Source organism: Microplitis mediator, chromosome 5, assembly GCF_029852145.1.
Source record: "Microplitis mediator isolate UGA2020A chromosome 5, iyMicMedi2.1, whole genome shotgun sequence".
Taxonomy (NCBI): Eukaryota; Metazoa; Arthropoda; class Insecta; order Hymenoptera; family Braconidae; genus Microplitis; species Microplitis mediator.
This window is the reverse complement of record NC_079973.1, coordinates 1,075,558-1,102,293: the sequence shown is the minus strand read 5'-3', so window position 1 is coordinate 1,102,293 and position 26,736 is coordinate 1,075,558. Positions and strand designations below refer to the sequence as shown.

Here is a 26,736-nt window from a genome sequence, read left to right as displayed (position 1 = left end):
AAATTACGGGAAAAATTATTTTTATTTTATAGCCTGAAGTCTGATTATTAAAAAAGTTTTTTGAAATTTTCTTTTTATATTTACTTTGAAATTATATTACAAATTTTGTAAAAAATAATAAATTTGCAGTTTTTTGAGACTTTCATTTTCCCAAAATTCAAAAAAAAATTAATTTTCCATGGAAATTCAAAATTTTATCATTTTCTGAACTAAAAAATTCGGTATTCAGAATTTAAAAAAAAATTTCCAGCTGATCGGCACCCCGCCATTTTCAAAATTTTTGTATCGATTATGGATTCGGAAATTTGTACCTCAGTCCGCCAGGATTTTAATTAAAATATTATTGCGTGATAAATTTGAAAAATAAGGCAAGTTGTCAAAATTTCATTTGATAAAAAAAAAAAATCCTGACGGCAAAAGTCAACAGACCTAAAAAATTCTTTTGTTGAATGTAAGAAAGAAGTTGTTTTGTTTAAGGAGACAATAAAAATCATAATTCTTTAGTAGCGAGTGTATTATTTTAGCCTTAAGAACAAATTCCGAGGATGTAGAAGAGTCATTGAGCCTTGCAGGTCATGTATTATATGAATGCAGAAAGGGCGAATTGAAGCTAAAGCCCCAGCTCATTAGGTTTCTTAAGCTTAATTAGATATTTTAAAGCTGTTTTTTCTTATCTTGAGACTAAAGAACTCGTATATAAGAGTATAGCGTCTGGTCCGAGTGAGCTTAAGCTTCTCATCACACTCGGAAAATAAACTTCAAGAGTCCACGCGTGTACGAATCCCGTATTATCAACCCATCCTGTTATTTTTCCAACTAAATTTCATCCGCCCTAATACTGTCTTAAGTCCTTACTCTCCCAATGGAATTTAATGCCGGACTAGATACCGGATCCGAGTTGTTGACTTTTTTACTCCACTTGATAAATTAATTATTTCATTTTTCCTTTTTATAAAAAAAGAAGTTTATTAAAAATTTACTCATGTTGAATGTAATGAGAGAGCAATTTCTAACTTTGCGAGCTTAATTTTAGTGACGTTAAATTTATAATGAGGAGGAAAATTTAATGACATAGCAGGATTTAATGACATTGAATTCTGAAACCTGACAGAATCAGAGAAATGAATATGCATGAGAAATCAAATATGCAGCACATTTACAGATATTGATATTTTATAAAACTACTGCGTCATCTAATTTTGTAGGATTCAAATTCGTGTAGAAATTTTAAATAAGTAATGAATCAAAAATCAATTTCCGATATTTTACTCTAATAAAGATGGAAGTTGGCCAAAATTTTTTATGCTCTAGGCTTATTTTCAAAATCATTTTTTTTTTCAACATTTTTCACCTCAAATTTTTCAGGTTTCTTACTAAAATTTATTCGCCTTTATAATTATTAACTTTTTCTGATGAACCTCAACATTCTCACTTTGCTCAATTTGCTCAAAGCTTTGAAAAAAAGAACAAGAAAGAGTTCAAAAATAAATTTTTGATCTACAATGTACAGAGCAAACATTATACAGACAGACTTGTGTCAGGTGCAGAATTGAATGATCAAAGTTCCTATCGGTCAAAGACAAACAACACACAAACCCAACGGCAATTAATCCTTCCTCTGACTGCGAATACCCAAACTGGACTTCAGAGAGTACGTGTTAATGAGTTATAAATATATTTCTGCAAAGAACCGTCGGTTTGTATGATTGGGCAGATGATAGAAGAGCTGATCGAGTGCCCATCTATACCAATCATGTCTGAATTCTCTTGAGAATCCGCTTAATACCGTCGATTCAAGAAGGAGTTGAGGGTGTAATGAGTTCTCATAATTACTGAGCAACACTCCCGGGATTTATGAAGTAAGACGGTCAGTTTGTTTCTCGGGTTCATAAACTCGACAAATGTCACTTTCGATAAAGTTTTCAGGATAACTTTAAATTTACTTTTTTTAACAAGAGTTCATAACGATGTTGATCATCCGAGTTAATGATCAGTTTGTAATTGGTTTTTTTATTTAATTGCTACCAAAAGTTTAAGGAAAATGGTTAAATTATGAAAAAGTTTAAAACTTTTAAACTGATTGCCGATCGGCGATCGGTGATTGGTGATCGCCGATTGGAAATAGTCTGTAGTATTGGAGTAAGGGGATTTCGGTTGGATGATGATTAAATTAATAGACCTTTGTTTGTGACTTTCCGAATGGAAACTTTTCGAGGATTTATTATTAGAGAACCCAATCGGTTTATATGGAGTGGAAGTTACGCGCTCCCTGGGATTTTGTAATACCCATGATTTTATTTGATGTAATGTAATATAACTTTATAGAATTGATTTATTGTTATATTATAATAGAGATGGCACAATCGAGAAAGTAGAAATTTTATTTCTACAAGATCTCATTTTTCGTGTTATTGAAAAATCGAAAAATTGCTTGCGTTTCTTGTAAACGTTCTATCTCTTTAACTATTGAGTTTATGAAATTTTTTGAAGAGATCAAAATTGTAGCAAATTAAATTTCCTACAATTTTAGACCTTACAAAAAATATCGTAGGATCGATATTTTAGAAGATAAATCGATTTTAAATGTAACGATAAATTTTTGAAAAGTTCAAAAATTTGTTTTGTCATTTAAGCGGCGGTAATTTTGAACTTTTGAATTTTTTTGAAGAGACCAAAGTTGTAGAGAATTAAATTACCTTTCAATTCATTACATACAATGTATATTTATCTCTCAAATTTAATGACATCGCTGATTAAATATAAACATAATAAATTTGACTGCCGAATTATTGAAATAAAAAAATAATAGAATCAATGAAAAATTTCTTGACTATAAAAATTTAATTATCTGGAGATCGTTGTTATTAATCCCAGCTGGCAATGGTAAAATTCGTTACTGTAGGCCAGTATCCATGAAATTGGATAAAGCAATCGGTTTTTGTTAAACAAATATCAACAAAAGTAATCATACAATTTACAAATAATTAAAATACGCTGCGTTTGCATACTCTGCCTCTCTTTAGATCATTTTATTTATCTGCTTTATATAATCCCCGCAAATGCTCAGAAAAAAATAAACTAAAGTAAAAGAAAAAGGAGAAAAAAAATATTATAGAGTAATCCAATTTTTGTTATACAGTACGGCGGAGAAATGGGACGTCGTATGGCACCAGATGAACGACCACTCGAACATCAAGACGAATTTCTGAAGCTGCTCGGCTACGACGAACTTTCGAGGCGAGCACGTCTCGGAGTAGACCCCGAACTACGTCATCTCATCGCTTTTCATATAGGTACTGTACACTCTCCTTACAGCGACACCATTAAATTTTAAATCCACTATTCCGCTCGAATTATTTTACCTCAAAATATTTATAAAGACGAATTAACTTTTTTTTGTCACTCAAAAAAAAAATTATGAGACTCCGACCTGCGAATTTCCGACTTATTTTTCTCTTAATATTTTATTGTTCCGAGTAAAATATTAAATATTTTTTTTACGCTAGTTTTAAAATAAAATCCAGTGACAGAAAAAAATAAAATGCTGAGAAAAGTATACGACAGTCTATTTCAAGGTGAGGTTAGTTCGCAACTGGAATATTGAATTATTCAAATGTGGTTTAGTCAAATCGTGGAGGTGAATTCTTTTTATACAACTAAACTTGGGTCAACTGTTCGCAGTTAGTTGGCTAAAGAAGCGCTTAAATTATGTATTCAAAAAAACCATTTTTTATTCATATATATATGGCTGGCAATTACTTTCCTTATTATTGAAATTTCTGACAGTCCAAAACATTATTAATTATCGTGGAATAGTGAGCCTTTAATTTGAGCGCGAAAAATTTTTGAAACTTGACGACTGTTTTGAAAAATCATAATGACTTTTATTTATTTTTATCACCGATTTTTGAAATTGAAAAAAATTCGCGGGCTTTAAAAAAGTATTTATGTTCACAGTTGGCGGCTTTTTTAAAAAACTAATTAAAATGTTCCAGTATCAAAACTGATAATAAAATATAGCTATCAGTGTATTAACAAATAAACACGATATACATAAATAAAAATATCAATAAAAGCGCATAAAAATGACGGAGGCCAGTGAATTCGGGTGACGTGGAAAACTGCCAATTCGAATGGTATCGGGTGTTGCCATCAGGTTTAATTCCCCGAAAAACCCGATTAATGAAATACATTTTTGCCAGCCCATGCAAAAGTCGATCGCTAATTTATAAACATTGTTCCATCAACTAGCGTTTATTAAGCTCTGTCGAAATGTTGTTTAAAATTTCCCGCTCGCGCTCTCAAATTTCAAAACGTTCTTCATCGAAATTTAACAATAAACTCCAAAAAAAAAACAACACTCATAACTTAAATTTATAACACTTGTTTGTTACAACGCGGAACAAATGCTCGACGCCCATGGTAAAAACACCGAGATATTTCTAATTTTATTGGACTCGGTTGAAATAAATAAAAAAAAATAGCATGAATATAACGATCGTTTTTTCTCCAAATTAATGGCCAGAATGTTATTCATATCCAGCAAAATTCACACGAGTAAATCTATACGTTAAAAAAAAATCTATCCCTATGTATATCTATATATACATATATACATACATATATATTGTAGGTGCTTTCCATTTGTCCGATTAAAATGCCAGTGATATTGAGAATACGCGATAGCTATCACGGCCTCTCGGGGTATCAAATAATTCATCGAAACGCGGTGACCAAAAAAAATTTTTGTAAAAAAAAAATGTTAGCAAAAAATAAAATACTGCAAATGTGGTTTTGAAAAAATATCAAAAACAACTAGACAGTACACGGAAAATAAACACACGCAAAAATTACCATGACCGTAGTAAAATTTTCGATGGTTACAACAATTTCTGCATGTGTTTATTTTAATTTTTGCGAGTGTCCAACATAGCCTGGCTTTACTATGAAACCATAACATTTCAAACGCGAATAATTTCTCCGTGTATTTGAAAATAAATAAAAAAAGCGGATGACCACCAAAACAATAGACATCCTTTTTCCGGAATGCTATTTTCTATTCATAATGACAAATAATGCAGCATCGTAATAATAACAGTAAGTTCGCTACTCATTAGGTTCATTCGCGAGTAATTTTGTTGATCGATTCATGCGTAAATGTAACACAATATAGCAGCTTGTGGATAGAATTGATAATGTAGAGAGGACACTAGTGATGAATAGAAGGAATAGGATAAATCAGAGCAGATTTTGATCAAACTGAAGCGCAAGTACGATCCAGTTGAAATGCATTCTCTTTGTGTGAATAATATACAAATGTAACTGTATCAAATTAAATTCAAATGTATTTGGGTGTTTTCCCTTGTTTGTGATGGATATGCGCCGATCTATCAACCTTTGATGTTATCAATACAATTATACTAACGGTCGCATTTATGAGGATTTCATTTTTGAATTTTAATGTAACGGAAAAAAATGATGAGATATTTTTTAGTACACTGTAAAAAAATCACCAAGATAAGTCCAAGTGGTGTAGATGTTAAAATTGGCGGTGTTAAATTTTAACCCCGAAAGCGGTGTAAAAATAACGCCGCCGTCGGTGTAAATATTCTTTACCGGTGTTAAAAGAAATTTTCCGGTGTTAAAATATTTTACTTTGGGAATGTGTGCATATGTGTGTGCGTGTGTGTGTGTCAAAATATTTTTTGCGTTTTATAAGCTTCGCAAAACTCATATTCTGAGCGGACACAGTTTACTCCGCTTTTACACCAGTATTTTAACACCGCCGAATTACGTCTCCTACACCTGTGTAATTTCATGTTGACACCGGGCGCAGTTTAAATGAGTCCATTTTTAACACCGCTCTTTTTACAGTGTAGGATTAAGTTATAAATGTTTTATATGAATCTTAGCAGGTTTTGGGGACGTAAGTAAGAAAATATTTCGAGAGTGATTAAAAGTTTTTTTTATAACTTTGTTGGCATAACGAATCGGCTGAAGGAACACGAGTGGTATTGTCAGTAACGAGCTCAAGTTTTGATTGAAACTGCGCGAAACCAGGTGGAGGTAGAGATGAGGTGAGAGGGGGCGGGGGAAATCAGATATAGATGTGAGTGTGGGGGTGGATGGTGTGGGTGAAGAACATAAGTGGGAGAGAGAAGTAAAGTTAGTTGGGAATGGGATAGTAATCGGCATTTAACGTTTGGATTTAGCCGAGCGTTATGCCGTTTGCCGGAAACTATACGACCCTTTCATGACTTCCGGACAACTTTCAGACGGTGAAATTCCTAGGCACAGTCGTTAACGATTATTGTGGTTAAATATGAAGTTTCCTGGAGCTATGACGATTGTAATGCGATATGGATATTAACTACTATACACAAGCCATTTATGTTCCATCAAAATTCACCAGTTACTTGGGGACCATATTTTGCTATAATTATCTCATCTCACTGCGTGGTTTATAACTTCCTCAAATCATCTCATTACTCCAAGTGTGAGATGATTTGGATCATAGGCCACCTAGCGGATGATTTGGAACTAAAACCAAATAATTCAAATTTTATATTTCCATGAATAGGAAAATCAAGGAAATAAATTTTTCAACCTCGATATCTTAAAAATCATAACTTTCGACTCTCGTTACTGTTTAATTTTTCATATAAAATAATATTATCAGCACTATTTCAAAAGTTTTCGCTCCCAAGTTTTCATAATTTATATTATGGCTTAAACTTTTCCTATGATGAGCTCGCTTATAGAAATTACTCTATTGACTTAAAAATAAAGTTTGTAAATAATGTAACTATCGATAAAAATCATTATTTATTTTAAGTACAGTGGATAAATTTCATTGAAATAATAATTTATCTATCAAATTTTAATTTCATTCCACATACATACTTGAACATTCTCAAAGTTTGTATAACTCAGTGTTGCATAAGTGAAGAGAAAGTCGCTCTTTATCAGAGTGGCTAAAAATAACCAAAATTATTTATATTTCATTGAACTTAACAATTTAAATTTGTCAGCAAAGCTGCCACTAATAAGTGAAGTCGATCAATACAATTAATATATAACATTAAATGTATATATATTTAATTGACTTACTAAATTTGAACTGATTCAAGAGTGACTAAATTAATTTACTTATTACTCATTATTTAAGTGTCCAATTAATTTTCCCGACATTTAAGTCGTCGAGTCAATGAATGTTTTATCGAATCTATTAATAAAAAATATTTTTCCAAGAGTTAATTAGGGGGGGGGGGGGCTATATTTGTTTTATTGAACAGATAATAAAATAAAAATTCACGGAAAAGCAATTTCACTTATCTGCTTGTAAAACATATTTATAAGGTATACCGATATGTGCAACTTTAATGTTACGCCCCATGAGGAAGTTGTAATATCGAGAGAAGCTGGGTTCTATCACTGGATAAAGCTGGAAAGTTTGTACGTTTACTACGTGAGAAGTTTTCGCTTTATATTGTTTCTAAATATCTAACACATACCATATGTACTTATGTTGTATGTCAATTTTTAACACACCGGCTTACAAAAACCACTTACAATATTGCACACCCGTAATGTATATTTTTTTGAGGGAATACAAATTTTTGAATTAAAAAAACAAAATTTCAGAGTAACAAAAAAAAATCCATTTATAAAAAATTACAGATAAAAAATTACTGTTGTAAATTTGCAGAGCATAGAAATTTGACATAGGGGAGGGTGGGGCAGAGCGGCCCCCCTGAAATTTTGACCAAAAAAAAAATTTTTTGTTTTTCGACTAATTATAAATCCGATATGTTTGCGCATTTTTTACCCCTGCGCATGACATTTGGGGCAAAATGGACAAGCCCAAAATTTTGAAAAAGTGATTTTTTCATATTTTTATCGTCAAATTAAAGAAAAATTATTATAATTCCACATTTCTAGCCCTACGCATAACACCTGGGGCAAAATGGACCAGCCGAAACTTCCGAAAAAATTATTTTTTCATATTTTTCGGCCGTTTCTCTATGTAAGAGGTAAATTTGGTCACTAAAAATTTATAAAAATTAAATTTTTTTTTTTAGTTGATAAATTTTTGAAATAAAGTAAAATTATAGAATTGATTTTTTTTTTTTTATTAAATAACAATTAGTAATTAAGGTAATCGAGAGTGAACGATTTTTTACGCTTTAAAAAATTTTTTTCGAGTAATATAAAACCAAAAATAGTTGTCAAGAGAAAGAAATACATTCTTAATGATGAAAACAATTTAAAAAAAATAAAAACGAAAAAAAAAAATTTTTTTATCACTTTTTGAAGGGGGCCGCTCTGCCCCACAAAAAAAAAAAAAAAATTTTCAGAATTTTGGCAAAATGTCCATAAATTTGTTCGAAATAGGACAAAAGTAAAGTGATCTTATGGTTGAAAGCCACAAAAAATAATAATTGGCTTAGGGGGGCCGCTTTGCCCCACCCTCCCCTAAATTTTTTACGGTAAAAAAAATGCACACCTCAATTTTTTTTGCATCAGAACATTGTTATGACTGTAGTTATATATATTTTTTGTTATATTATGAAGCACACACTGAGTGATGAATAAATCATGGGTGTGCAAAAAAATACACACCAATGGTGTGCAAAAAAAAAATAAATTTTAATTAAAATTTAAAAGAAAGTCAGTTATTAATTAAATGACAGTGAGGAAAATAAAATTAATTAACACACCGATGATTTCATTGTCCATTAAGGTAAATAGGAGTAAATCTTGTATTTTCTAAGTGTCTAGTGACGTCGCACAACGAGTACTTGTATAGTTAGCCTGCGTAAAGGGATAAATAAAGACAAAGACAATGAGAAGGAGAAAAAGAGACAGTGGGATTGTAAAAGGACAATAACTATAAATATACGTCCCCGTAATACACTAACTGTAAACTGTCATCTGGTCTCCATTCTGTTTTCTGTTACTTGTTCTTGTTTTACCCAGCGCAAACTAAACACTTATATAGGAGTTATATAAGTAAATAAATATATAGCGAAACAGAGTACCGACGTTGAGTTTAAAACAACTGGAACTTGTAAGATAAATAATGGAAATATATATTTTATAATTGGATCCATTTATTTTTTATTGAATGACATAATTTTTTTTAAATTTATTTGCGTTGCAGGTCCGACTGAGCCGCATAAAGATTTAACGGGACACAGCCGCTGTGGCAACGTCCTTGTGCTAAAGGGTCTTGTTTTTCCACAATGGAAAAAACGTGTCCTGGCTGTCATAGGATCCAGACTTTTTCTCTATCCCGGTAAGTATAAACTATAGAATATCCGGTCCATCCCTTAGAGTAAACGATCCGAAAGATAAAGACACATTGCGACGTTTTTTTATAAGCTGTAAACTGTCATTTTTTTTTTTTTTTTAGTTGAAAAATTTCTTGAGCCCGTTACTTTATGTACAAACGTATTTTTTTTATTGACATTTTAATTTTTTTCGCGACCGTTATAAAACATTCATGAGAAGGCTTTAAATATTTGAACGATTTTTATGAAAAGTATGAAATAAAATAAATTTTTTCAAAGCTGGGAATGACGGGTTTTATAAACCTTTTTTTTTATTTAAGGGAGGGACGAAAGGGGATGATAAAATTTAAATTTCTTTCTTTTTAAATTTAATTCATTTTATGAAAATTTCGGGCCCAAACTTTTCGCGGCTGTTCTCTAAACGTAATTTTTTCCAAAAATGTTTTTTTTTTTACTAAAATTACGTGTCGGGGATCAAATTAAATCTTACGATCGTCAAATTTCTACCATTCTTTATATACCGAACCCCGTTAAAAAAATAAGTAATTTTTTTCCATACAAAATAACCTCGACTCCATTGATAAAAAATTCAAAGGATAAAAAAAGTACATTCAAATGCTATTAAATAAACACCTTTAACGTGAAAGCAAACATTTGAGTCAACGAAAAAAATGTCTGACACATTTTTTTCATTGCCATGCAATATTTTCGTATTTTAAAGTTCCCGCTATTATGTTATGCCTTAAAAAAAAAATAGAGCTTCGCAAAACGAGCATATAAATTTTTCAATGAAATTTATTTTTCAATACTTTTTCCGCGTCGTATTCGTTTCAGGTTTTTTTCATTGGATTGAATAACTTTAATCGTAATATCAACCAGAGTGCTCGGAAACTTTTAGCTACTTGAATCCGTCCTACAAACGTGAATCATATATTTTTTTATGTATATACAAATACGGGAGTCAGTATTTATTGCTGAATCACTGGCAATATATAAGAGAGCGTTTCGCTTTAAAAAATTGTGGCATTTTAAAATTTAATTCAGCTCGACTAAACTGCGGGTTCTTATTTATTTATATTTTTTTTAAAACCTCATCATTTCTCAGTGGTTAGAAACCACTTGATTTTTTATCTCCTTACCACTTCACCCTTTCAATCTCATAATCTTGATGATCGTCCGCGTAATCGTTCAAGTGTCAAGAGTTTTAAACTAAACCAAATGGAGGCATTATTATACGGCTCAAGTTTTTTTTTATTAAGAAATGTACTTGGGAATAAGGAAATAAAAATAAGGGGCAAGTTATATAACCGTTTTGTCCATTACTGTGATTGGAACTTCAATTTTAGTGGCTAGAAACTTTAAAGACAAATAAATAAAAGATGATTGCTTTTATCTGTCGCTTTAAAGTAACATCCTTTGTTGTTTTTACTTTCAAATATATAAGTGGCTCGAAAAATATTTTTTTTTGGTTTTGCTCCTCCAAAAATCAATACATGGAAGAAAAAATTTAGCATCGGAGTTCAAAAATTTTAGTTTCGTTCAATAAAAAATTACATTTTTTTTATTTCACGGCAAATATTAATGTGTATGTAGAAAATAAATAATATTTTGAAGATTTACTGGTCAAAAACATAAAAATTTGAATTTTTGGTGAAATTGATTTTTTTTTTTAACTTTGAAAATTTATAACTTAGAAACTTATTATTTTTGAGGAACGTTGTAGGTCTAATTTTGAAGCTTAGACCACTAGCTACAATTTTCATTTTGGGTTCATTGAGATTTGATCAGTTGTTTTCGAGATATTGAATTTTAAACAGAATCAAAAAATAAAAAATTGGAACTTTTAGGGAATTGATTCTTTTTTAACTTTGAAAATTTATAACTTGGAAACTTATGATTATTAAGGAACGTTGCGGGTCTAATTTTGAAGCTTAGACCTCTAGCTACAATTTTCATTTTGGGTTCATTGGGATTTGATCAGTCGTTTTTGAGATATTGAATTTTGAACAGAATCAAAAAATAAAAAATTGCAACTTTTAGGGAATTGATTTTTTTTTTTTTAACTCTAAAAATTTATAACTTGAAAACTTATTGATATTAAGACTCGCCATTGGTCTCATTTTGAAGAGAGGACTTCGAGCTACAATTATATTAAAATTTGATCAAGCTTCGCTCAATAGTTTTCTGGTTTTAAAAATCTTTTCAAATATTCATAAGAACAAAAAACATTTTTTTGAGCCTCGTAAAAACTCAAAGTAAATTACATTTTAATTTTCACATCAGTTCAATAAAACAAACGAAAATCGTCATAATTATAATAATTTTATTCATAAATATTTAAACTACAAATAAATAAGAATTACAAAATTTTGATTAAACGACTAATTGACAAATAATACCTGCGACAATAATACATAATACAGTCGAGTAACAAACCATCTTATCAATCTAGAAATACAGTAAAACAGCTAGTTTATTTGATCAGCAAAGAATCTAGACAGATTAAAATAATATTGCAAGTTTTTAGCCAGCGTATAATGAGACTGAAATGTTTCAGCCTACAACGAACGACCAAAAAGTTTTAATTGCACCCAGAGCAAGACTAAATAAAATACTAGCCTGTTATCCGCTCGGAGCCCGTGTTTTTCAGCTTACACTCTTTTAATAACTTTGTTTATTTTATAAACCTTTTTTTAAATTAAACACTCGTTGTCATCCGACTTTTTGTTACTTTAAGCTCATTATCACTTTTTTTACAGCTCATACAATATTATTATTACTCTTAACGGGTTTATTTATTACTATCAGTTATCACTATCGCCTAAAAAAAATCGTTTAATTTAATAATTCAAAAAAACTAAATTTTTTTTTTTATTATTTGAATTTTTTAAAAATTATCCCTTCATTGCAATGAAAATAGTAGGAACATATCTCCTAAAACATTTTCCATCAAAAAAAAATCCTCCATAGCAAAGCGACTAAAAAAAAAATTTTTTTTTTAAATAAAAATTTTGAAAATATTAAAATTAAAAAAAAATTTTTTTTTACTTACCGATCCAGATGGTCGTTGCACTGAATCAGTTACCAGGGTAATTAGTCCAATTAGTAAAATAATTAATAGTAATTTCAACATTTTTTTTTTTTAAATTAACGATTTTTAAAAATTTTTAAACCTCAAGTATTTGGCCGGTGAAATTATTCAAAGTGATATGATGAAATAATGAGCTATATATATATATTAAATGTTCATATATATATATATATTATATGTATTTGTATAAATATATATACTTGATTGACGTCATTAACTACAAAAATTTTCTGCCAGCTGATTAACTAATGCGTAAGCGATTAGTCAGATACGGCGATTACACATATGCCGTCGAATTTCTATTATATATTAATTATAAATTTATCTAAATGTATTAATAGTTACATAAGTAATGAACTGATAAAAAATAATCTATTTTAAAATTTTTAATTTGAAACTACGATATATTTAGTTATAGAAAATGATTATTAATAAATTAATTAACCTGGTACTTGAACTTCGGACCATTCGAAAGGTGGACGTTTGAGGCAGTTTCCGGCGCGGAAAAATCCGCCTGAACAGTAGTAGTGAGGATGGCAATGAGGTCCGTGCCATCCGTGACACTTAAATATATATAAATTTATATTAATAGCTGATAAAAACTACTGATATATAAAAATAATCAAGTCTAGCTTAAATTATAGCCCATTAAATAAAACTTGGTGATAATAAATTTGTGATAAGTATTCGACATTACCTCATCCGTCGAGTTTCTTAGCGCATTGAGTCCCCATTGGACGAATAAAATTATTAATAACTTTAGCATTGTAGAGACGAAAAATGATGATTTACTTAAACAAAATTAAATTTATAATAATTAGAAATTTATTTTAAATGTTTTTAGAGGGCACTGACACCGCGAGCCTTGGGCGAGTGATACCCCCACTTATTAGAGAGTAGAAATTCATTTTAATTTAAACTAATTTTTATACGTACTCGGTAAACATAGTTGTGCTCTCCTGCTTGAAATAGTTATTCTATAATGCGGAGGTACTCAAACTAAAGGCGTTATTTGTAGCTTTCCTTTTAATTGGTCGTCGTAAAAAAACGAGTGATAAAAATAAATGGAAAAAACAAATTTTATGACATAAAAACCATCGAATGATCGATGATGAAATTTTAATGACGTTGTACTGCGGTAGAAAAAATATGGTACTTATTTTGAAATCTTTTGTGAAAAAAACAAATAAAAAATATATGTACATGTGTATTCATACATGTATATATGTATAGGTCTTTAAATGACTTGTTAAATAAATAGACAGCGCTATTATATTGATAATGCGTTTACTTGCGTTGGCTGTCTTTTTTTTTTTTTTTTTTTTTTATAATGACACGAGTATTAAATTTATTTAATTTTAGACTAACTCAAAAACAAATTAAATTTGATGCAATTAACTCGCTAGAGTTAGATATAGATCACGCAGTTTTGATAAAAAAATTCGGGAATTTTCGATTGAGGAAATTCCTACTTTTACAAAAATAATAAATTTAATGTCATTTTGGGATTTATTGAAATTTAAAAAAAAATATATTATTGCTACAGAAAACTTTTAAAAATTGTGCGTAATTTGTGTAAAATCTTTTAGAATCTTCCCATGTGCGCACTGGGAAAACGAGGGTTTCGGAAAAAAAATGTCGTGAGCGGGAATCGAACCGGCGACCTTCCGTTCTCGACTTTCGCGCATACCGGTGGTCTCTATCAATAATTTCTACGTTCGCTGGCTCCATTTTTTATGGAAACGTTAAAAAATATATTGAAAAATTGCACTTGGATTGTAAGCTCAGTTTTGAATTTTTCAAAAAGATTGAAAATTCCAGTGAAAACCAGCCATATTTCATGTACCAAAAAAAAATAAATTGCAACTGCAATTGAATACGTTCTGTGACAATGACAATGACATACTTTTTCGAGTCACATAAATTATCATATATTTTTAAATAATAACATATATAAATAAAAATTTTATCTAAAAAATATTTCATTATCTCGAAAGTAAATGATTTATTTAAATATAAAAATAATTTTTGTCAAGGTCACAGAGTATATATATATACCAGTAAATATATAACATGTAAATAAAACGATAAAATACGAGTACATGGACGTTAATTCTCTCAGTCGAATTCACAGTTCTTCCAAAATATTACTCATCACAGGCCAATGCTCACTAAAACTCGATAGCGAGATTCCTGATTTATGTTTGGCGTCATCAGTTTACTACATCATGACTCGGCATTTAATTTATCCATCCCAAATTATAAACTCGTACAAATTGTTATTACACTAAAATATATATATATTTTTTTTTTATCTAACAAACTTTGCAAAACGTGTGCATTTATAAGCAATTATGCAATCTAATTCACGTAATGAACATTTAAATTCAAATTTACAAACTTTATATATTTATTTATATATACATATATATCGTGTTGGTTTATGTTTAAAATCCACAGGAGAAAGCTCTTGAAACCATCTGTGACGATTTTGTTAAAAACATTTCGCTCTGTATCCGGATACTAGTATGCAAGACTCGTTATGGAAAAACTTTTTCTGTCAAAATAAAAAAAAAAATAAAGAAAAACTAGAAAATAGACACTGACAAAAGTTATTTCGCGAAAGATTTATATCATATTTTTTTATCAAGCGGATTCGAAATTCTAAGACTTGACAGACATTTTTATGCACACATATGAATACATATATATATATATATATTAGACATACGTTCACCTTCTTCTTATGCCATACAATAAAACCCAAGATCGAAAAATGTCATCTCAAACGACAAGAAATACGATCGCGTTGAATAATAATGGTAATACTAGATATCTGTTGATAAGTGGTTGAAGATGGCATGTGGGGGCATACGCTCACTCTATTTCATATATATTTCAGAAAGTAAAATAACGTTATATTAGTCGCGCTCTATGGATATATGAATAAATCATCAAAAACCAAAATTTGTATAGACTAAAAATTCAAATATTTTTCACAATTTGACGATTTTTCTGTCTGCCTAAAATTTACTTTCAAATTTTTATTTATTATAATAAATGTATGACTATCTAATTAGTCGACCTACTGATTGGCGCGAAAATTCTGATAAAGGAACGTCGGACTAAAATGAAATGTTACTACTTAAGTAATAAAAATTTGACCACTCGACTGGATATTGTGACATTTATGTATTTATTTATTAACTGGATTGGAGTAGAGCTAACGCGGGAATAAAAAAATTTTTGTCACTCAGGATGTCCGGAGTCACGGCCAGAATGGATAGAACTGCAAGGCGGTGCGGTCTGTTATGCGCCATCACGACTGGGCAAGCTCGTTTTGCGCGTCACAGGGTACCCGAGGATATACAACCAGCAGGAGGTCCACCAGGACTCTGAGCAATTTCAGCACCACGGGGAGTCAAGACATCAACAACAAGAACATCATCGCGAAACTAGACATCTTTACTTGGGCTTCCACCATCCCTGGGATCGCGATCTCTGGCGCAGTTGGCTCAAACAGGTACGTCCGATATCACCTCAATCGTTATCATGAAATCTCAATTTTTATCACCCCCTGTGTGCTCCTCAAAGACTTTATTTACACGAACCAGAAGATTATCCCCCACCCGCGCTTCGATGGGGTTCGATTTGAAAAAATTTTTACCCTTTTCAGACGCTGTATTACCAAAAAATCGGTCTGTCAGTTGACCCTGCGGGCCAGCCCCAAAACTTCCTGCTGTTTTCGAGCTCGTTGAGCTCGAAAACATTATTGTGAATACATTTTCGAGCTCTTCGAGCTCGCAAATACTTTTGTATGCCATTGTTTTGTAAAAAACCATTTTTTAGCATTTCCTTCTTCCACGATATCTCACGAACGAATTAACCGATTTTGATGGTTGAGGTGGCAATCGACGCGTTTTATCAAGTTCTGAAGCTGATCAAATTTTGAAATTGATTTATTTAGCCGTTTTTGAGAAATTTCAAAAAAACCAAGGAAAAATTTTTTTTTGAATTCTTTCGTCAACGGTTTCTCTTGAACGAATGAACCGATTTTGATGGTTGAGGTGGCATTCGACGCGGCTTATAGAGTTTTAGAGCTGATTAGATTTTGGCATCAATCCATCAAGCAAATTAAAAGTTATCCAAATAAAACATTTTCGAAAAAATTTTATTTTTGAAATATCTCTGAACGCACCCTACCGATTAAGTTCAAATTTTTACGGCTTCAAGACATTAACAAGCCGCGTCGAATGACACCTCAACGATCAAAATCGGTTCATCCGTTCAAGAGTTATGAATATTTACATACATACATACGTACGTACGTACACACATACATACACTCGGACATGATCGTGAAATTAGTCAGGATAGCTTCCTAGGACCTCGAAACGTCGACATCTGATGAAAATTCGATTTTCGTAAATCGGACCGAAACCAATGACTTCCCGAATTTTTGAAAATTTACAATTTTCTTAGCGGGAAGTTAAAAAGTACTGTGTGGTATTTGAAAAAAAAATTTTTCCCGCGCTAACAAAATTTCTCTAACCCTCTGCCTGTTTATCAGTCAAACCCGTGAATAATAGACTTGAAAATATGTAAAATACGAGGGGACACGTTTGCGCGCGAAATCTAAACCAGAATATTTATTATTCAAATTTAATGTTTATCAATGAGTCCTTAAAAAAAGGCGGTTTTTTTTTTATTTTAAGCGGACGATAAAAGAAAATTACCAACTGTTGCGTATATTCTTTAAACTCTCAACTGTTTTCACGCTCGGTCTTTTTCAGTGGACTGAACTCGAGATCTCTTAGATAGACCCGAGTCCTGATTTCACACAAACTTTTGTCATCTCAGTAATTCCGCTCGGAATTGTTTCATCTCTTAAATGAAAACTCCCGCTTAACACTCACTGAGCATTAAAACAATGAAAGCCCGTAAAAAAAAGGGGTTTGCATGCAAATGTTTATCTTTTTTAATCTAAAAATCCAGTGCCCGAGCCCCGTGTTTCCAAACTAAAGTAGACGGTTTGCTTATCACTTATCACTTGTCTCACAAAGTTTCCAACCATCCAGTCAAATTTTTCTCACTTCCCTTATCGCTCTGTCACGCTCTGAAAAAACAGTACAAAATGGCCAGAGTTATTACACATCAGTGGGGAGCGAATGCTGCCACGTCATTTGCCGCTGGACGTGGAACATATCGACTGGAAAGATATTGCTTTCGTGTGTAGAGTGCGGACGTCCGACAAATGTGTGCTCCTCTTCCCAAGCTATTTTTACAGGACTTTCTTTTGAAAAATAAAATTTCATTCTATCCAGAGTTTTATTTAACGAATACTCGGTTAAAAAAACACCCGCTAAATAAATACCAAGTTGAGGAAAAAATTTTTTTTGACCTGAAGATCAAAAAGCCCAATAGGTTACTCTGTAATTTTATTTTTTCCATTTATTTTTCTCATCAAATGGAAATTCGTTTGACAGTTTTATGTCAGGACATAAAGGGATGGAAAAGTATTTTGTTAAAATTTTTTTTAAAAAGAGGTTGGGAGGCAAATTGAATGTAAGTAGTGCGAAGCTATTGTATGATTAATAGAGACGACAATTAACTTTAAAAAAGTGTCATCAAAGAGACAGTAATCGTTTGAAGTGATAAATCGTCAGATCGAGGCGTGTAAACACTCGCGTCAACTCTTGGTTGCTTTGTTTCATATAAATGTGAGTGTGGATGTGAATGTGGGTGTGGGTGTGGATGTTGATGTGTTGCGTTTCAGTTTTAAAGGACAGAAGTGTGTGGACGCAGAGCAATGAATCGGACGGCGGTCAGACAGGTGAAGTCGTAAATACGCTCGTTTGCGCTGAAACGATTCAGACTGAAAATCTCTCGGTTTTTTAAAAACCAAGCTGTTGCTCGGTTAATCTCTTTTAAATTGTATAATGCGGATTCACGTTAATTGATACATTGTCATAAAAAAATATTGCCATGACTATTCATAGTTTTTTATTGCGGGAACCGCTGGTTTTTCGTTTAAAATTTTTCGTCTGATTTTTTTTCGTCCATTTGCTGGAATTTTTTTTTCGCCAGAGATTTTTTCATCCTCGAAAGATTAAACAAAAAATTTATACTAGACAAATTTTTAACTTCCCGCTAAGAAAATTGTAAATTTTCAAAAATTCGGGAAGTTATTGGTTTCGGTCCGATTTACGAAAATCGAATTTCCATCAGATGTCGACGTTTCGAGGTCCTAGGAAGCTATCCTGACTAATTTCACGATCATGTCCGAGTGTATGTATGTGTGTACGTACGTACGTATGTATGTATGTAAATATTCATAACTCTTGAACGGATGAACCGATTTTGATCGTTAAGGTGTCATTCGACGCGGCTTGTTAATGTCTTGAAGCCGTAAAAATTTGAACTTAATCGGTAGGGTGCGTTTAGAGATATTTCAAAAATAAAATTTTTTCAAAAATGTTTTATTTGGATAACTTTTAATTTGCTTGATGGATTTATTCCAAAATCTAATCAGCTCTAAAACTCTATAAGCCGCGTCGAATGCCACCTCAACCATCAAAATCGGTTCATTCGTTCAAGAGAAATCGTTGACGAAAGAATTCAAAAAAAATTTTTTCCTTGGTTTTTTTGAAATTCCTCAAAAACGGCTGAATAAATCAATTTAAAAATTTGATCAGCTTCAGAAATTGATAAAACGCGTCGATTGCCACCTCAACCATCAAAATCGGTTAATTCATTCGCGAGATATCGTGGAAGAAGGAAATGCTAAAAAATGGTTTTTTACAAAACAATGGCATACAAAAGTATTTGCGAGCTCAACGAGCTCGAAAACAGCGGGAAGTTTTGGGGCTGGCCCGCAGGGTCAACTGACAGACCGATTTTTTTTCACGAAATGAATAGAAAAATTGGAAATATTTTTTAATAGGAACCGTGGAAATTAATAATAATAAATGTCTGAGGAAAATAATAATCGATAGGAAATCTTTTTCCGATTTTCAATAAATAACTTGATACATCTCGTGCCTGTAGGCGACACAGATGTATCCAACAGTAATTTAGGTACCGAATAGACTTTTGCAACGCAATAAATTGAAACATGGGAGTCTGAATACGACAGACTCCTTCAGATATAAACATATAACAAGAAGATGCTGTGCGGAAAAAAAAAACCTTTAAAGCTCTAAAGGAAAAATTCTCAAAGACTCAAAAGATAAAATACTTTGATATCTCAACCGTAACGACATTTCAAATATCGTGATATAAAATCCACCGCGGGAAGGTTTAATATTCGAATACCGGAGTAAAGCGGGTGGAAAAGGTCCCTATAGTCTCTAGCTAAACATAAAAGTTATAAATACACTTTTAAAATGATCTCGGGCGCGAAAAAATGAGACCACAAACACGGCTGTGGATTTGGTTATGATATAGTTTGAGTTTTTTGGGTTTTCATTGGGCCGCAAAAAAGGACATTAATAAAATAAAAGTTAAAGTTTTATTTATTGGTCAGTTAAATTAAGAAGCTTTCATTTTTCTTGGAGCAGTTTTTTATTTATTCACTCTGTGGGGACGCATTATAGTTAACATGTACGTTCCGGCGACTGAGGACGAGGACTACGTCGGAAAAACTCACACGTTTAAAGATATTATATTGCGATGTCGCAGGTGGCCCCACAGTCTCACAGGACATTAGCGATATTAGCTAAATAACAACCTTATGATTTATAGCCACGATTATCCCCCTGGAAGTTACTCTACTCTACACTCTATCAAATTAACTTGCCACAAGTTTTTCGATCCAACAGTCTATAAGTACTCTATTATTTATTCTGCGTCTCAGTATGTACAAGTTGAGAATTTATTAAATAATTTTTTGACAAATTTTTTTGATTTATTTTTTTTCGGGAGATAAGAAACGAAAATTGCGTATTTCATGAAAAATAAAAACACTTTGTTGTAATGATCACGTTCTACAAGTACCCAGAGGCGTTTGAGCCCTCATAAAAAGGAATCTAAAGGCTACTTTTTTGGAAATACGTGCGCAGGTTATCTGCCCGACGTCGATTACTCAAAAAATAAATATGTCTTAGGACTTTTTAGGGCTTCTTCTACTAGAGAACATCATAATGAACAAAAAACGTTTATATTGTGATGAGTTATTTCCAACAGAAGAAAAGTTACAGGTCACTCTTCATAGGAAGGCATGGGCAGCCTCATCTCCACCCATCTCCACCTTATCCTTATATGGGTCTGAACTCAAAAAATAAATTTATCTCAGGACTCTTTTGAGGTTTTCCTACTAGAGGACATCATAATGAACAAAAAACATTCATATTGTAATAGGTTAGTCCCAACAGGAGCAAAGTTACAGGTCACTCTTCATAGGAAGGCATGGACAGCCTCATCCTCATTTATCCTCAAATGGGTCTGAACTCAAAAAATAAATTTTTACTACGACTTTTTAAGGTCCTTTCTACTCGAGGACATCATAATAAACAAAAAACGTTTATATTGTGATGAGTTATTTCCAACAGAAGAAAAGTTACAGGTCACTCTTCATAGGAAGGCATGGGCAGCCTCATCTCCACCCATCTCCACCTTATCCTTATATGGGTCTGAACTCAAAAAATAAATTTATCTCAGGACTCTTTTGAGGTTTTCCTACTAGAGGACATCATAATGAACAAAAAACATTCATATTGTAATAGGTTAACCCCAACAGGAGCAAAGTTACAGGTCACTCTTCATAGGAAGGCATGGACAGCCTCATCCTCATTTATCCTCAAATGGGTCTGAACTCAAAAAATAAATTTTTATTACGACTTTTTAAGGTCCTTTCTACTCGAGGACATCATAATAAACAAAAAACGTTTATATTGTGATGAGTTATTCCCAACAGAAGAAAAGTTACAGGTCACTCTTCATAGGAAGGCATGGACAGCCTCATCTCCACCCATCTCCACCTTATCCTCATAGAGGTCTGATCTTAAAAAATAAATTTATCTTAGGACTCTTTCGAGGTTTCCCTACTAGAGGACATCATAATGAACGAAAAACGTTTATATCGTAATAGGTTAGTCCCAACAGGAGCAAAGTTACAGGTCACTCTTCATAGGAAGGCATGGACAGTGTCATCAGCCCGGATCTTGACTTCGTATCTTCGAAGCTGGTCATTACACGAAATAAAATCAATCCTCCATAATAACTGCGTTCCACATGATCCCAAAGGTTTTCCAGCCTTTTTTGACTGTGTCCCGCAAAAGCAATTTAGTTTCATTCCATCGAAAAAAAATATTACCGGCAATCACCGGATTATTTCGCATCCATAACATTAATGTATGACATACATTAAACTTTTCAAAAGCCCGCCCACATTCATCAGGGACTCTAATGATAATCTATACATCCAAATTAATAAAGTTCGTTCCCGAAAGCCATCAAACCCATATTAATATACTAACGTCCATATTTATGTTTAAATTCACATTATCGCGGTAAATTAATCGAGTATATGTTTTAGGTTAATTAAATTAAATTAAGCAAACATACGACATGAGTAAATATTATTTTTCCTGGTCATTAAAATACCAAATAATCAGTTTGTTTGCTAAATATTATTGTTTGGTCCCATACTGGCATACAACAACGGAAATTTAGAACGTGACGTAGATGAATTACGACTCCGGGTTTCATGTTTATATAAATTATCGTCTGTAGTTATGCAAGGACACTTTAATGTATTCATGTTACACATTTTACCAGAGTAATGTTTGATAAGCGGGTCTTTATTTTATTTTTATAAATTTAAGTGCAATAATTGTAAATCATTTTTCTCAAATTTCTGCATGAACTCCTGAGGCCAGCGACTGCTAGTAAAATAAAAAAAATTTCCTTATGGTAAAGAAACATTAAATATTTGAATATATTATGTAAATTGTATATTATTTTATAATATTAGCTGTTGACGTCAAGAACCTCTCGTAGCCGCAGACAACAGCGATTTAAAACGAAAAACAGACACACAAAAAGCTTAATATAAAGTACAAGAGACATGATGATGAGACACGAGTCTTTGATGAGAAAACTAGACAAAACGTCAAAGACACGAAAGCTCCTCCCACAGCTTCACCATCTGTATGCGTGTTTTTGCACAGAAAGACCCACGGGAAAGAGATATACCAGCTGAGAATTTAACGAACAAAGCTGCCAAACCTCCTCTTCTTCATTTCTATTCTACAAATTCTATATCACACTCTTATTGTTATGTTTACATAAATAGAAACTCTACTTCAAAGTATGGAAAATAGCACAATTCAAAAAATTTAATTAAAAGTTATCACACTTTTATTAATTTTTCCAGAAAATTATTTTTTTATTTTTAATAAAAATTTATCAGACCCATCTTACCCCTTGGTAAAAATTTTCCATAAGCATACGATAATTTTTTTATAAAAATTTAATTCTTATCTAACCCATCTGATCCCTTGGTAAAAATTCTCCGTAACCATAAGATAATTTTTTACAAAAATTTAATTCTCATCTAACCCATCTTACCCCTTGGTAAAAAATTTCCATAAGCATACGAAAATTTTTTTATAAATATTTAATTTTTATCTAACCCATCTTACCCCTTGGTAAAAATTTTCCATAAGCATACGATAATTTTTTTATAAAAATTTAATTCTTATCTAACCCATCTTATCCCTTGGTAAAAATTCTCCGTAAGCATACGATAATTTTTTTATAAAAATTTAATTCTCATCTAACCCATCTTACCCCTTGGTAAAAAATTTCCATAAGCATACGAAAATTTTTTTATAAATATTTAATTTTTATCTAACCCATCTTACCCCTTGGTAAAAATTTTCCATAAGCATACGATAATTTTTTTATAAAAATTTAATTCTTATCTAACCCATCTTATCCCTTGGTAAAAATTCTCCGTAAGCATACGATAATTTTTTTATAAAAATTTAATTCTCATCTAACCCATCTTACCCCTTGGTGAAAAATTTCCATAAGCATACGAAAATTTTTTTATAAATATTTAATTTTTATTTAACCCATCTTACCCCTTGGTAAAAAATTTCCATAAGCATACGAAAATTTTTTTATAAAAATTTAATTCTTATCTAACCCATTTTACCCCTTGGTAAAAAATTTCCATAAGCATACGATAATTTTTTTATTAAAATTTAATTCTTATCTAACCCATCTTACCCCTTGGTAAAAATTCTCCGTAAGCATACGATAATTTTTTTATAAAAATTTAATTCTTATCTAACCCATTTTACCCCTTGGTAAAAAATTGCCATAAGCATACGATAATTTTTTTATAAAAATTTAATTCTTATCTAACCCATCTTACCCCTTGGTAAAAATTCTCCGTAAACAAGATAATTTAAAAAAAAAAACTTAATTCTCATCCAGCCCATCTTACCCCTTGTTAAATATTTTCCGTAATTATGGAGAAAGTGGGGCAAAATGAGACACTTTTTTCCCATAAAGTAAAACCCAAATTTTTTGTCAAAATTTAAAAATGGCCGCAATACTCAGTGCCCAACTTCTCCTATTTTTTTTTTTAAACGATACAAAATATTTATCCTCAAAAAATTTGTATTCCCCCACCCTCTTTATAATAAAAAAAAGAGTTAACGATATTGTAGACAAGAAAAAAGTCTAAAAAAAATTAAAATAAGTAAATTTATTATGTTATTGTTCTTGACAGAATTAGCTTAGCCATGATTAATTATCATGCAACTAAGTCATAGTGTAATTAATGTTCGGTGGTTTCGCACTCTGCGTCTACTTGATATGTATGTATATATAAAGATATAGATATAGATATAGATTCCCACCCTGTGGAGTTTCCTTGGCTGGCAGCCCCTACCTGGCTCGCGTTCCTTTTTAGCACAGGGTGTATGAATTATTTGTATATTATGCAATAGTAGGGAGGCATGCACAGTAAGGTAAGCTTTGCAAGAGCTGGAATATCTTGTAATTAATTGCCACTTGAACGCTCTTAAGCCCGATGCTCAAAGCAAATGAATTTTATTTTTTTTCCAAGTATCATATAATTGAAACTTAAACTTTTCCCTCATTTTACATACATTACATTTAAATATTATCATTATTCCATAAAGTTTATTCATTTTTCACAAATTTTATTAATTAACTTAATTTCAAGGTCATTATATTTTGTATTGAATCATTTTTTGATGAGCAGGATTGCAAACATCTTTTTTTTCTGTGAAAAGCGTCGAGTGTATCGGAAAATATATATCCGTAAATCCGGACCCTTGGGGATAGAGTCTAGAGTCGAGTGGTGGAATTCGAGTGGAATTAGCGAAAGCTATCGAGGATTTTCGAGCCCAATGTGGCCTTGGATGCTCCCGTGAGTGCAACCTATTTCAATGAAATGTTTCGCGTCTGCACACATATAACTCAAAATTCATCCCATACATTTTTTATCATCTCAATTCGGTTCTTTTCCTTCAACTCCATTTTATAAAATTAATCAATCACGTCCTCAAATATCCGCACAAACTTTTTTCTTAATCTAAAATTTTTCTCACCTTTCAAATCCGTCCCTATTCAAAATTCAAAAACCCATTTCTTAGCTAAAATATATATAGGGGAGGGTGGGGCAGAGCGGCCCCCCTAAGCCAATTATTAGTTTTTGTGGCTTTCAACCATAAGATCACCTTACTTTTGTCCTATTTCGAACAAATTTATGGAAATTTTGCCAAAATTCTGAAAAAAAAAATTTTTTTTTGTGGGGCAGAGCGGCCCCCCTTCAAAAAGTGATAAAAAAAATTTTTTTTTTCGTTTTTATTTTTTTTAAATTGTTTTCATCATTAAGAATGTATTTCTTTCTCTTGACAACTATTTTTGGTTTTATATTACTCGAAAAAAATTTTTTAAAGCGTAAAAAATCGTTCACTCTCGATTACCTTAATTACTAATTGTTATTCAATAAAAAAAAAAATCAATTCTATAATTTTACTTTATTTCAAAAATTTATCAACTAAAAAAAAAAATTTAATTTTTATAAATTTTTAGTGACCAAATTTGCCTCTTACATAGAGAAACGGCCGAAAAATATGAAAAAATAATTTTTTCGGAAGTTTCGGCTGGTCCATTTTGCCCCAGGTGTTATGCGTAGGGCTAGAAATGTGGAATTATACTAATTTTTTTTTAATTTGACGATAAAAATATGAAAAAATTACTTTTTCAAAATTTTGGGCTTGTCCATTTTGCCCCAAATGTCATGCGTAGGGGTAAAAATGCGCAAACATATCGGATTTATAGTAATTAGTCGAAAAAAAAAAAATTTTTTTTTTGGTCAAAATTTCAGGGGGGCCGCTCTGCCCCACCCTCCCCTATATACTAGTAGATAAAAAGTTAAATGAGTGATTTAAAATATTTGAATATATATTTGAATGAATAAATATCAAGTAGAGACAACTTGTGGTATTTACTGAAAGTATTGATGGTAAAAGAGAATGTAGTCGATAACAATACACTCTGTAAAAATAAAAAGTATACATTTGTAAGAGTATATATATGTATGGTATATATTATAGGAGTAGATACTATTCACAATTGAAGCAACGGATAGAAGATAATATGAGAGATAGGGAAAAATGGGAAAATGGAGTAGCGAGAGGATGAAAGATCAGAGCGAGATTCAATATAAAATTCAAGTAGCTCCCAATATCGAGGGTATCCGATATCATAACTGAGAAAATATAAATTTTTAGTAAAACAGTCACGAAATCATAAATATAAGCTTATTTCTGGAACGTATTACGCTGCCGTGAACCTCGAACACGCATATCAATGCATTGAAAATATTTTCGGGATCATCCTTTCACTCATTCAGTGCACCAGAAATGAAGGAGTCTGGTACTGGTACTGCAAATGCCATGGTAACGCTGTATTCAAATGCTGAATAAAAGTTGTAAGGGTAAAATAGAGGAGTCTGGCTCGATTTATCGAAAATCCCTTGACGATTCAATCTTTTTCCAGTTTTAAACTTCCGCAACTTGGAAAATTTTCTCGTCAGTCACGAAAATAGAATTTTTTAGTCAAAATCTTCTTTTAATTCAATTGTTTAATTATTGTAATGTTTTAACTTTGCTCCTGTTGAGAATAACCCATCACAATATAAACGTTTTTTGTTCATTATGATGTCCTCTAGTAGAAAAAACCCTACGAAGTCCTAGGAAAAATTTATTTTTCGAATTCAGACCCATATGAGGATAAATGAGGATGGGGCTGTCCTGGTATTTCTATGAAGAGTGGCCTGTAACTTTGCTTCTGTTGGGACTAACC

General features: G+C 31.7%; 1 protein-coding gene across 1 annotated transcript in view; it reads left to right on the top strand.

The window, feature by feature from the left end:
• Positions 1-26,736, top strand: part of LOC130668095 (PH domain leucine-rich repeat protein phosphatase 1) — an 86,364-nt gene that overhangs the window by 32,588 nt on the left and 27,040 nt on the right. Inside the window, exons 3-5 of the mRNA XM_057470167.1 lie at positions 3,140-3,293; positions 9,164-9,298; positions 15,642-15,907. Of these exons, the coding sequence (XP_057326150.1) occupies positions 3,140-3,293; positions 9,164-9,298; positions 15,642-15,907 (555 nt within the window). The remainder of the gene's footprint in view (positions 1-3,139; positions 3,294-9,163; positions 9,299-15,641; positions 15,908-26,736) is intronic.